This window comes from Citrus sinensis, chromosome 5, assembly GCF_022201045.2.
Source record: "Citrus sinensis cultivar Valencia sweet orange chromosome 5, DVS_A1.0, whole genome shotgun sequence".
In the NCBI taxonomy this organism is placed as follows: domain Eukaryota; kingdom Viridiplantae; phylum Streptophyta; class Magnoliopsida; order Sapindales; family Rutaceae; genus Citrus; species Citrus sinensis.
Genome location: NC_068560.1, coordinates 29,811,673 through 29,826,058, shown reverse-complemented (window position 1 = coordinate 29,826,058; position 14,386 = coordinate 29,811,673). Strand labels below are relative to the sequence as shown.

The following is a 14,386-nucleotide window of genomic DNA, read 5'->3' as shown; positions in this document are numbered from 1 at the left end:
AAAATACATACATCCAATGTCAATTTATGGTCCTTTTAATTTGTAAAATTAAATAATAAAGCACTTTTAATCACATATGGGAGTTTAAAAGTTATTTTAGGTGCAAATAACCCCATCCGTTAACATTTTTTTTACATAATAATTATAAGACATATCGTTTAAGTATTTATCTTGATAAAGATTATACAAAACAACATAAAAGAAAGTGTTCGATCTAACCATGTAAAAATTGAAAGAGAACTCTTCCATTTACACGCAATAGGACTATAATGGGAACCTGCATTTGCTAAGAAATTCTTCTTGTTCCAACAAACTTCTCAATATCTTGAGCAGAGAGATACAAAATTCACAAATTTGGGTGCCAGCTTCAAGGCAGCAAGCTCTCTGCGGAACACTGATCTAATTTATAACTACTGAGAACAGTTCAGAGACAGTACTATTGACTCATGGGGTCCTTCTGTCTTTGAGTCATTTGTCTTGCTACAAAAACGAATTAAATCGTTCCTCCAAACATATCAATTTTAGTAGAATGGTCACCCATAAATGTGTAGAGTAACACAGCAAGAACAGATCAAGAAAAGTTATTAATATTTCATCAGAGGAAACGCTGAAGAAAGCTCTTGATCTCATCGATATAAGGAGAACGTGTAGGAATGATATGGCCGCAGTCATGTTCAATAATGACGGAGCAACCCTCTTCAAATGCCTTAGCAAGTTCTTTGCTGGCTTGATTTGCTACCTGTCTGTCGTTTCCTAGGTCACCGCCGAATATATGAAGTGAAGGGCAATTGATGGATCTGTGTTCAAACTCTGCAGAATGAAGAGCAAACCCTGAGCACAAAATTGCAAACCTGAAATCAATTTCACCCTTTAGTCTCTCCCATTGTGCACAAACTGAAGCAGCCATAGCAGCTCCTTGGGAAAAGCCCAAGATCCCATCAAATGGTCCTTCCTGCGAGAATATGGTCTTCAAGTACGCCAATGATACATCTAACCCATCAGTTTGCTGCTGGTATTGGTGAGGATCAAATGGGCCATCTGCCAATTTCCAATTAGTTTCCCTCTTTCCACTAAAATCAGGTGCCACAAGCCAAGCAAACCTCTTCTTGCAATTCTCTGACGGTGGGGGAGGACCATTTTGTATCACAGATGAGACATTGCTGGTTTGGTAAATAAATGGCAATTCATGCGGTGCATCAATGAACACAAATTCAGCGATGTTTTTCAGCTTCTTTGCTAATGATGCAGTTCTTCCTTTAAAACTGGAGGCATTCTGCCGAAACCCATGCAAGCATAAGATTCTTAGTTTTCTGCGACACACAATGCCTGCAGAGTAGAACTAACAATTATCAGGAATAGTAAATGAAGTCTATGATTTACTCTCAAATTCAACTTTCAAGTATACAGAAGAACACAAGACTAGAATTCAGTACTCAAAGAAGCATTTGCAGATAAACCAATGAAGAAATTTGTGAACTGGGCAATGTATTCTTATCAATAGTTTTAAATTTTTGGTTGTTCAAAATGAGCAAACATCAGATATGTAGAAATATTGTAAGACTATCATAAATTGATAACTCCACCACTGTTAGCAGTTATGGTGGTTATAACCAACAAAAATTAAGCAGAGCCTTATTACTCGGTTATTCTTAGTCCATCTGCAAGCAAAGTTCATGCAGTCATACAGAGAGAATACAGACCTTACCATTTCTCCAAGGCATTTGAGGTGAGACAGTGGACTCTGAGGAAACATTTTTTAGCTCAATTTGTGGCGATGTTACTTTCATTTTGCTATCTTCACTAACTGGGGATGAACTGATACTCTTACCATGTTTCCGGCATAGCTCACAAACATACTGGGCTCCCTCCATCTGCAGGCCCATAAACAAAGCTTGTGAAGAAGCCATTAAAAAAAAAAAAAAAACCTTGTAAAGAAGAAAACAGATTCAGGTAACAAAAGATGCAACCGAGAAGCAATTGATAGATTATCCGTATAGAGGAAAATGAGTGGAAGACATATTTTCTGATTGGGAAAAGAAAAAAAGAATATTTAAAAAAAGAGAGAGCTGGTGTTTAACGTGTTTAACCTAACTTCTCTTCGTTGTCAACTCAGAGCCTTAAAATTGCTATGAGAAATGTCAGTGAAGTCAATACTAATACCGATGAATACAATGATTAAAGGATTATACTTTACTCATACCCGACAAGTATCACAGACCAAAACAAGCATTCTGCAGTGAGTACATCGACATCGTGAAGAATAATCATCAAAGGAAGAGCCACAAAGAAGGCAGCTACCCATAATATCTGCATCTGAGCTCCCAACTGAAATTCTACAACCAACAATATGAAAAGATAGATATCCATTTTATATACACCAAAGATTACTCTATGACAACTGGAAATGAAAATAGCGAAGATTATTTTATGACTACTGTAACAGAACATACCGGTGATCAAAAACAAAATTCTTTCCTTTGAAAAAACCACCATCTGGAAACTGTTCCAAATAACGCTGTATTCCCCCATATAACTACAATAAAGCCAATATTAGAGAGGTATCATCATCTTTTCTATTCCTCATCCACAAAGATGAACCTCACTTCCTTGAGGCCATATGTTGAAGGCAACTTCCTCAGTAATTTATTAGTCAAATAAAAGATAAAGGATGGTATCCAAAAAGGTATGAGCAGCTCACCTGAAAAACATTCTCAAAGCCAGCACCCTTTGACCTAACATAGGCTGATGCCATCTCACACCGGATTCCTCCAGTGCAGTACCTGTAACATAATCTGAAGGTTACAATCTCAAAACACCGGATTGAGAGCTAAACCTAATTACATAACTTAAGAATATTTGTAGGATACTGATTTTCAGAGTTTCACAGGTGCACTTACATGAGAACATGTTTTCCTTGCAATTGCTCAGCATTATTATCTATCCATGTGGGCAGATCACTAAACTGCCTGATTTCTGGGTCTAAAGTTTCCACACTTGGTGTGCGGAACTTCCCTATTCTAGTCTCGTATAAGTTCCTTGCATCCAACAGAACAAGTTTCTTATCATCAGTTGCATTTTCTTTGTCTAGAACTTGCCCTGGATTCGCACAAACAGAATCAATCATCAGATAAACCCATTACAACCTTTTGTCATTTCCTCCGAATATTTGAGTATCTAACTAAAAGTTGCAAACAGTACGTACCAGTACTCTGAAGAATGGAATGGAACTCAACTGCAGATAAATGCCTCCCAGCATTTGAAACATCAGGTGGGTTCAACAAAGGATGAGAACTAAAAGTAACCAATTCCTGTGAACAAATACAGACTCATTCCATCAGTTGCACTAAGGTGTTATTGTTTTAAGTCCACAACTGCTGCGGAATAGAATCATTAGCTATCGAAATAAGTGAGTGGGTAGTTGATAACGTTAGCTGCCAGTTGACCATACACTATAGCCAATGCATTTTCAAAATTACGCAAAAGTATAATAGCTATAAACATATACTTAACCTTGTCAAAACCATCAAGAAATAAAGAAAGAAAGAGAGAGCAGTAACCTTGACAATCCGAATAGAGAGAGAAGTGAAGCCACATTCATGAGCAACCTTGTCACTCAAAGGATAGTCAGAAGAAGCAAGCTTAAAGTCGGTTCCTTCAAACAAACTAATGGACTTGACTGCATCAATGTGGGACTCCAAGGATGACAACTTTCCACCAACCTGGTCAAAACCCAGAAATCAAAACGCAACCCACATGCCCAGAAACAATAAAGCAATGATTTTTATCATGAATTACTGAAACGGTGAAAAGGGTATGTTACAGTGACGTTGACGCCGTGGGGAGCGAGTCGGACTCGACCGAGGAGACCGAGTGAGCTGCAGTTGGACTCATAGAAGGTGAAGAGTGAGTTGAGATCGGGAATCGTTGAGTATTTGTAGTAAAGTAATACACCGTATTGTTCTTGACTCTGGTTATCACCAGACATTGTTCTAGTTTAGTTTACAGAGATTGCACTGGCACAGCCTTTTAAGTCATTAAGTGCCGCAGAAGCCCTAACTTTGCCCCCGTCTGAGCTATGACAGTGGCCTTCACAGTTCACACAATACGTAATTATTACTTTTTTAAATTTGTAATTTTTTAAATTTAGGGAGGGTTAAAAAAAAAATTCCAATACTTCAAAAAGAAAAAAAAAAAAAACTTATTTTCCAGTTCGCAAGCTGAATTTATTTCAGTTTAACCAATTTTCCAGATTCAGCTCTGCTCATACCCAGAAGCAATCAAGTGATTGTTATGTATCAGCGCAACTCAATCCCTATCACACCCTCAATTAAAAAGTTTGAACAGAATTTAAGTAATATCCCAAAAAAAAAAATTAGTGCAGTTGCCATTATGAAAACAGTTTTATTTCCAGTCGTTGCATTAAAGATTTGATTCTCCGTTTTTATTTGATTCACCGTTGCCATTATAAAAGAATACATAAAGACAAGACTAGGTAACCACGAAGAAAGCACATCCACGACTCCACAGCATTATAAGTATTATGTAGCATTTGCCAAATTACAACACCACATGAAGACATATCACAATGTAAAATTTTTCCTATGAATCTGCGAATTGAGAAATACAATTCAAGTTGAAAACTGCAAGTCAACTCGAAAAGTTTTAACATATTCCATAAAAGTAAAAAGCCTATGTGCCAGACCAAAAATCCTGACCCTTGGCGACGACGACAAGACAATTTAGAAAATTCCAAAATTCACTGCAATGGGAGAAACAATGCCCTATAAAGCTAGTAAAGATATTCTCAAACTACTACTTCAACCAAATTTGAAGCCACCAGGTGGAATGTTGGGCTGGTTGGTTGCAAAACCAAAACCCTGCTGCTGATTTCCAATACCTCCACCATCTTGGATAAGCTGCTCTTCCTCTTCCTCAGCCCAATATCTCTCCAAAATCTTCACAGCCTTCTCATAAATCTCATTGTTGTCGTGGGTTTGCAAATTCTCAATCTTATCTAATCCATCACACTCATCAATCATTTGGGCATAAACATTAATCCCATTATTCATTCCCATTTCCTTGTCAGCCTCACCCACCTTCAAAATGTTCTCAAGACCCTCTAGACAAACTGTCACAATCCTTGGGTCCGGACAAACCAGAAGATCACAGAGCGGTTTGATGCAACCTTGGCTTACCAGGAATCTGCAAGAACACGGTAGCATAAGTGATTCTATCACATGAACATTATCAAATAAATAAAAGAAACATCTGTCATATGAACATCACTGAGTGAATAAAAGAAACATACTGAATCTGTTGATGAGATCCTCCAGATGTGGCATTTGAGATAGCCCATGCAGCCTCCTTCTTGATTTCGAACTCTGCATGTTGAAGAAGGTGCACAAGAGGAAGGATGATATTGGCCTCAATAACAGCCTGTCAAACAAAAATTCAACAAATTATAATTACGAGTATATTCAAGTAGCAATTTCCTCAGCATTAAATAGATTTGACTTTTGAGGAAGTCACATTCAAAAATAGAAAAGACAACCAAGCAATTGTATTACATGCTATAGGGACCAAAATACCAGGATGCAAGCAAGAAGGAAAAACTAACATACACATAAACCACTATCTTGGAATCTTTTAAGAAGTTTCTCTCAAGGGCCAAATCAACAATCCTTAAATTGGCAACCACCAAAAAGGAAAAATCCATCATTTGCAGTACCCAAATGTTATTGAAATTTAAATGTTAATTTAAGGAAAAAAAAAAGGATAAAGAAAATAGGGATGGTTGCCATAGGTTCAAATAGCAGATATGATGCATGGACAATGAAGAACCGGATGAAATGTCCTTCCCCACTGACTGAATATCAAACAATTTATTAAGACAACATTTGACATCAAATTAATGAAAATCATGAGACTTAAATGCATAAAATTACAATGAAACAAACATGAGCAAGCAAGTTGTCCGGATGTAAAGGTGAGGACCAGATTTAAGACAATTTACCACTACAGCATTCAATAGGAACTTAACAGTGAAGCCCTAAATGGGAAAATAGCTGGCTAGAAATATACAAAATATATTTAATTATGATGTCCACCAATATATCACAAACCATCTTCCATCTTTTCCTGCTCAAATAATTAACTAATATCAGATACACAACCAGAAGAGATAATTCTCCAAAACCAACTTCGCAGGTGTCAAACAAAATATAAAGAAAAATCTTCATGCAGAACAAAGAGATGGAACGAATCGTGTACCTGTATCTGAGCTCTATTCCCAGCTGTAATATTTGAGATCGTCCAACAAGCTTCTTTCTTGATGCTTTTTTTGTGATTTTGAGTAAGAAGTTGATATAGACAAGGGAGCACTCCATTATCAATTACAAACTGAAACAAAAATCTGAGTTATCAGCTGCTATAAAATAGGGAAGGAAATAGAATTTTATTTGAATATACACGAGAGAGAATTTGAGATAATTACTTAATTTATTCATAAATTTTTACTTCCAAACTCCAATCCATAACAATCATTTACATTAGTGTTCACTAAATAAGTTTAATTGAAAAAGGAGCCAACAGCATTACAAATTAATTAAGCCCTCTTACCAGCTTTAAATAAAATGGTAATGAACTTGTATAAAGAAAAAACTACCATAGACATCTAATATAAGAGAGATAATGGAGGTACCTGAGTCTGAGCATCATCTCCAGTAACGATATTTCCCACTGTACGAAGGGCAGGTATGAGAACTGTAGCTGATGGATGCCTAGGATAAACAAAGTTTAAATTAGTAGCAGCCACTTAACAGATTGAACACTATGTAAAACCAAAACAACAGAAATGCAAAGTCTTATGCATTATGAATAAAATATCAAAAATAAATGGTGAAGAACAAAAGAACTCACATCAAAAGCTCCACAAGCCGTGGACAGACACCAGCTTCAATCACAGCCTGAATTTTGTCATTGGGGCCATCTGAAAGATAAGAGAGAGCCCAGCAGGCATCTGTAAGAACTTCCTCATCATTCAAGTGGATGAGCCTCTGGAGAATTGGCAGAGCAGGTTTCACCTGACAGACACCAAGGATAATAATTTCATCATTTAAGGACTCTAGTATTAGCCTTATTGAGTCAATGAGCAAAATAATAATATATCACAGACTTATCTCTAGAACCCCACCTGTTCAAATGGTGTTGGAGGTTTGCCACGACAGAAGTTCGATAAAGTCCATGTTGCATTCCTCAGCATGGATAGTTTTGAATGTTCATTTAACTGAGCTAGTAATGGCATGAGAGCACCGCTAGAAAGAACAAGATCTCTACAACTAGGGGAGTCACCAGCAACATTACCCAAAGCCCATACTGCCTGATGAACAAAGTCAAAGCAAATTTGGAAAGATATTAATTGCCACAGTTCAATACAATAATTGTCTGGAAAAAAATGAAAGAACAAGTATAGATGCCAACAAAGAAAATTCTGATCCAATGGGGAAAAAGCACCGTGACAAATACAATATGCATATACTGCAATGCCAAGCAAACTTCTATCAGAAACTTGCAAAGAATTTGGATATTAACAACCAAAAAAATTCACAAGTCTTTTCTATCAACTTTCCCATTAATGCAATATAAAAGTTTCAAAATGATTTAGAATCTCATGGTTTTGTCACAATGATCCTGCATAAGAAAGATTTTTAAACATAAGAGGCAAGCACCAACCTGCTCTCTGACATCATCGCTGCCAGAGCTAAGAAGTTGAACAAACATGGGGACAGCACCATGCTCAATGACAACTCGTGTATGCTCTGATGTCCCTGATGCAACATTGGTCAATGCCCATGCAGCCTCAAACTGCTCATAATGGTAAAGTCAGATGATGGTCAATCAATATCTTCAAACAAATTACCTGGTTTTAAAAAATTTTAAAAAAAAAGTCAGAAGCAGATCCTACTTGTAGTTGAGGCATATCATGCCTTCCTAGAAACTCCACAAAGCGCGGGACAACACCAGCTTTAATTACTTCATCAATTGGAGGGCTGCGTTCTACAAAATGATAGAGGCCAAACTGTCAACAGCACAGAGAGGTATGTTCCTTGAAAAAGAATTAATTGGCAACAGAATCATGCTCATACCAATTGATAACAGCTTTCTAAACTGCGTAGTTGCTTCCAACTGTAATGCAGGATCCTCAGACCACACTCCTTGTACCATAGAAGGAATACTTTCCAACTGTTAGACAACACCAATATCACCAGTTAAACATGAAAAAATAATAACAACAATAATTAATTAATTAAAATAAAGAAGTTAACTTTGGAGAATACAACTTGTAAGAGTCATTTTTCAACAAGAAAAAGACAAAGAGCCAATTTCATTGGAAGCAGAACAAGAAATTTAGCATGCGGGGACCCAAGATCATTAAAAAGGCCAAACAGACAACCGTTTTCTCCGAATATCAGTAACCAATCCAATATATTCAAGTGTCCAGCTGAAACATACAAATTACTTTTTGAAAGCACGAAAGTACATTGTGTCCTTTATCAAGAATCACTCGATAAGTGCTTTTCCAGATTTCGCTTCCAAGTACATTTGCAGAAAGCAATTCTACTTAATCCACTTTCTACTAAAAGATTTACAAACTCCAATTCCTTACGGATCATAAATCAAAAAACCAAAAACTGCATCTACACTCATTTCAACGAAACTCTTTTATTCCAGCAAATCCCTACTTTATCCACCCCACACAAACAATATCTAATCATCAAAATTCACAAATATATAAAGATCCCACAAAAACCCATCAACCAAACACCAGTGCAATGCAAACCCACAAGTCAAAAATCAAGATTTCACAAAGCAAGCAATCATTTTCAATATGTTTTTTTTTTTTACCTTCTTTTCAATGGCGTTTTGCGAGGCATCGAGGCCTTGTTGCTGAGGCTGAAGCAGGAGACCTTCGCGTCGTTTCTTCAACAAATTATCTTCCCTTTTGTTCTTTCTGATCTCCACCAGATTGTCCTCTCTCCGCCGCCGCGCCTCATCCGCATCGACTCCCGTTTTGTACCCCTTCTTCCTCACCTCCGCTCGCGTGCTCGGTCTCAACGACATGTCGTTCTTTCGGCCTTTCTTCCGCTCTTTTTACGAAATCTTGAATTGAACGAGAGATTAAGAGAGCGTGAGGGAAGAAGGGATCGGGTGAAAATGTTCAAGCGAATGAGTTTTATTTGGATCTTAAGTAATTACTTTTCACGTATGCTTATTAATTGTTTTGAATAATTTATTATGATCTTAAAACTCAATTTAATCAATATTTTTTGAAAAACGATTATCTAATTCTTTCGTTTATTGAAAAAAGATTATTTGATTTATTGTAATAGAATCGGACGACTCGAGGTTACTTTTTCGTTCTAAGTCTTGGCCCAAAACTTGATCGGGCTTCATTCATTATCTGGCAAACCCACCGGCCCAATGTTTTGGCCCAATCTTTCAAGATAATTTCCAGCCCAACCTTCGATCTTTCACAGGCAGACAATTGGTTAAATTATTGGAATTTTCACACCATAAACTCACTAGGAAAATGCAGTGCACAAAGGAGATGCACACAACATATGAGAGCTACTCACAAGAAATAGCTCTATTATGTTACTCTCCATCTCTTGGTTTGGTTCTTTCAACTAGTATTTGAATAGACTTTTTGCAATAATTGATTTGTTACAGATTGAAATCCACCAGATTTGAAGATTGGAGATTGCAAAACCATAAGAAAACCAAGCACAGCATATAAAAACAGTAAAATACAACTATTTTTAACACCATATATGAAGATATTGATGTAAAATATACATCATAGACACAACCAGAGGAAAAAAAAAAGGAAAATAACTACTTTTTACGTAGTAAAATGCATAAAAAATATAAGATGTCCGTTGAAAAATTGGGTAATAGTGGCTCTTTTTTAGGAAAATGAAGGACAACAGTGGTCGGTTTAGAAATAAAATATCTCAATACTAAATTTAATATCATTTTGAGAACCACTCAATGATGTGGCAAGCCATTTCTTTTTCTGCACTTGTGTAGGGAATTTGAGTTTTTGTCATATGCATTGTAGAGGTTTTTGTTTTTTATCTAATTATTTGAAAATAGGTTTTGACATGTTATAAGTCCGTATGTATCTTTTTTTTTTTCACTCATTACAAACCTAATCTCAGCGATTAATGATGGAGTTCTCATTATAAAGGTTACTAAATTATAAGGTAATTAAAAAAAAAAAAGATTGATACCATTTTCATAACATGGATTTGAGGTTTATTAGAGGGTAAGGGCCAAAAGAATTGTATGTAATTATAAACATGCATTAATAATCAATCATGTCACGAGAGGCGAGACTGTCTAATAAGCTAAGTAGATGTAGGGCCGGTTCTTTTATTAGATTAAAATTCTTAAAACTCCTTATGGATGAATATTGAATATATACACGCGAAGCGTTTTCCAAATTCAAAATTTATATACATGTCAATAATAAAGATGCTAATGAGAAAGACAAAAATATGATTTAGAAGAAATTGGCCAGGAATGGGAAAAATTCAAAATCCATGAAAGTGAAGGGTTTGGATTGTTGTGTTCATATTCCAAACAAAAATCTAAAGAGAAAGGATTACTCATTACAGAAGATATTTTAAGAGTTCAACAAAAATAATAAATTTAACAACACCCAATCCCTTAAAATAATAATAATAATTAGGGGTGGGCAAAATCGGGTTCGGGTCGGATCATTAATTCGGGTTATATTCGGGTTGGATCGGGTTGGATTTAAAATGGGTAGGATTGAGTTCGGGTCAATTTGGGTTAGTTCGGGTCAATTCGGATCGGTTGAAATCGGGTCAGTACGGGTCAGTTCGGGTCAATTCGGGTCAGTTCGGGTCGGTTGAAATCAAGTCAATTTGGGTCAGTACATTTTTTTTTTTTAAGAACCCGATCGGGTATTCGGATCGGGTTGGGTTTGACCCGAACCGATCACAACCCGATCGGGTTTGTAAATTTCAAACCGATCGGGTTTCGATCCCGACCCGATCCGACCCAAACCTGAAATTTATCGGGTCGGGTCGGGTTGGATCGGGTAAAATGTCCACCCCTAATAATAATAATAACCCACTCCAAGAGTCAAAGTCTGGTGCTTATTTTTTCTTTTCCTCCAGACCTTCTCATTTCTTACGTAAATAATAAAATTGAATAGCATTATCGGCTTATTGCCTAAATTATTTGTCGCAATGACTAATATAGTAATATAGTCTATGCATCAAGCAACCCAAAAAAAAAAAAAAACTCGTTTACTCGTTTTTCATTTATTTAAAATATTAACTAGCCTAGCGGTGAGCCCATTTTCATCTCATTATTAAAGTAAATATTTTTTTTTTAATTTTGTAATACACATATGGTTACTGATATCACATCAAACATTACAATTACAATATTTATAATCGTATTAAACAACTAGGACCACCGTCATATATTAACCCACTGAAACATTTACTCAAATACTTTAAATTATCTCTAATATTCGAGAGGTGCCTGCTCCGCTCACGTTTCGTAAGGGAGAGACTGTCTCCACTCAATTTATTGATAATTAAGGGAGTAATGAAACTAATATCCATAATATTCTTACAGAGGATCGAATTCTTACATTCAATATTGTAAGTGCAAGAGTTTTTCTATTTGACCAAAGGCCGTTATTAAAGTAAAGAATTTAGATCTGTGGCATGTGTATCTATGAACGGCTTGAAGTGACATTAGCTGATTCTTTATAAGAAGTTTAGTGCAATACAACTAATTCCAATCAATTATGTACCCAGATCATTAAAAGAAAATCCAAAAAATTCAATTGTGTCAATGATTCAAAAATTTTCCCTCCATCTAAACAATTTTCAAAGTTTCAAACCGAAACAATGTTTGTCTGATTCACAAAAATGTCCATGATTTCAGCCTCTTTGGACCCCACTAATCCATGCATTAACGTGCACTCTTACCACACCGTATACCTTCCCACCCACAATCACACCAATATAAAAGCCCACGGCCAGTCCATCACCCTTTGCCCAAGAAAGAACATTTACGTTTTCAAAAAGGAAGATTCAGATTCGTATAGAATATTAAATACAATTCCATCGCGAATGGCGTGGGGACGGTGGTGGTGCGCGTCAGCACTACGGTGGCCGCAGCACTACTTGACAGCAATGTCGTGGCCGTCGACGTGGATCACGCGGGAGCTGAGCTTCGTGGACGACGTCGTGTGGAGCGTGGTGACGGCCGTGGAGTCGGTGGCTCTTCTCTCCATGTTCTGCTTCTTCTTTCTCTTCTGTGGCTGCACCGTTTAAAATCTTCGGACACTTTCCGACATTGGTGACGTCACGCGGATCTTGAGTGTCGGATTCTGACGTCGTCAGTCTGTTTGAGTTGCTGGATCAGTCACGTGGCGGTTATTTCTAGGTCGTTGGCTCGTTTGTTCTAATTCGCCGTTGATTAGAACAGTACAGTACTGCATGTGTCTTAAGTTTTTAACTTTTTAGTAGACTTGGTATTATTATTACTCTTTTATTTTTTTCCCTATTTTTGTTTGCTTCTTTCTTGCTATGAGAAAATTAAATAGCAATTTTTTCAATATTACTTTTAGAAGAACATGTACAAGCAATAATGTTTGCAGGTAATTAATTATATGGACAATTTACAACTGTTGCATGGTAGGTGGCTGGACCCGTAATTATATTTAACAAAATAACATTCTACAAGGAAACAAAAAAGATTGGTGAACCAATTAATTTTTTAAAAATCAACTACTTTTAGATCTACAATAAAAATTGCACATGAAAAATGTAATCATATCTTTCAAATGTTAGGTTATTTATTTAAGAGTAATGATATAGTCACAAATTATTATACAAATTTATTTTGTATAAACTAATGTGACATAATAAGATTAGTCGAATTAAATATCATTCGGTTCACATGATTTGATTTTTATTATTTTATATTTTCATTAAACCATTGAATTAATGACACGTCAGTTTATATAAAATAAATTTGTATAAGAGTTTGTAATTGTATCATTACTCTTTATTTAATGAAGATAATTATGTAAAAACATTTCATTGAACAGATTTATCATGAGCGTTCACAAGACAACTCAAAAGATTAAGTTTTAATTTTTTTTCATAAATAAAAATATGAATCGATATAAAATTAAAAAGTCGATAAAGATGAGGTTATTTACACTAAAAAAAATTAATTTGATCACTTTATTACTTCGTAAATTCATATATAATTTTAAAAAATCAAATTTTCATTTTATATGCTCTTTAAATTTCATTTAAAAAATCTTACTCAATCGGTTTAAATTAATTAACTTTATTTACTTAATATACCAATAAAGCCATTCAATGCAGCCAATTTTAAGAGATTTATTAAATTTTTATAACAATATAATCAAGTCAAGCTGTAAGCAAATTATTTTATAAAATTTAGTTATTAATATTTTGTTTATTTGTGGTCAACATTAGATTAGAAGAAGACGGAGTAAAAGAAGAGGTCAAAAGCAAAAACAAAAAAAAAAAAGATGCTTTTCAGTACTTTTGTATAATTTGTTTTTATTTTCTTTTAAAAAAATAATGAGTGTAAAATTTATTTTAGTTATGAAAATAAAAATATTGATTTCATCATTATTTATCCAAGGATATATTAAGATGTAAAAAATAAAAATTTAAAAGTTTAAAGTATGAAAATTATATACACTAGATAATGAGTATGTTATATGGGTGTTCAAAATAATTACATAATATTGACTTATAATAAATTGCCCTTAATAATAGTAATTCATATAATGGATATTTTTATAATAAAATTAGAGTGGTTAGAGTAATTTTTTGTGTAATCAGTCTTACCCAATTAACAATTGCATAATAATTTTTCCCATAATTGCATAGTACAAAACACATTAGTTCTTGATGTTAATTTTGGGAATTAAAAGTTTAAATATTTATGTTTACGTTTTGAAATGTTATAATGGACGAGGAATTTATTATTTTCTCAACTACCAGTTGATAAGCAACTAAAAGGTATTAAATTTGGATCTTAATTTCTTAACATGTGAATTATGTCTTTTTTAATTTGTGGATAAAAAAATAAAGGAAGCACTAATTGAAGAAATATGGGGAAATGTCTATTTAATTTTAATTATTATATTTTGAGGATTTTATATTTTTAAAAGTTCTAACTCGCATGGTTGTTGAGAGACAGAAATTTTGTGTATTTCTAATTTGCTTAAATGTAATTTAATTATAATTATCAATATTTTTAGGTTGGTGAAAGAAAATATAAACCATAT

General features: G+C 34.8%; 2 protein-coding genes across 2 annotated transcripts; both read right to left on the bottom strand.

Annotated features, from left to right (window-relative positions):
* Positions 1–115: 115 nt before the first annotated feature.
* LOC102629549 (rhodanese-like domain-containing protein 6) lies at positions 116–4,302 on the bottom strand. The gene is made up of 9 exons (XM_006472164.4): positions 3,821–4,302; positions 3,558–3,719; positions 3,203–3,308; positions 2,898–3,096; positions 2,699–2,780; positions 2,451–2,533; positions 2,201–2,333; positions 1,706–1,871; positions 116–1,326 (listed from the first exon to the last, which is right to left on the bottom strand). Exons 1-9 carry the CDS (start codon positions 3,983–3,985, stop codon positions 596–598), a joined length of 1,827 nt encoding a protein of 608 aa, XP_006472227.2. The 5' UTR covers positions 3,986–4,302; the 3' UTR covers positions 116–595.
* Positions 4,303–4,495: 193 nt separating this feature from the next.
* Positions 4,496–9,192, bottom strand: LOC102577954 (importin alpha). Its single transcript, NM_001288853.1, is given in 10 exon segments — positions 4,496–5,202; positions 5,309–5,436; positions 6,271–6,399; positions 6,701–6,779; positions 6,919–7,082; positions 7,193–7,378; positions 7,732–7,863; positions 7,964–8,055; positions 8,145–8,241; positions 8,905–9,192. Coding segments are annotated over 10 exon segments (1,608 nt in total). The 5' UTR covers positions 9,121–9,192; the 3' UTR covers positions 4,496–4,817.
* Between the last annotated feature and the right edge of the window lie 5,194 nt (positions 9,193–14,386).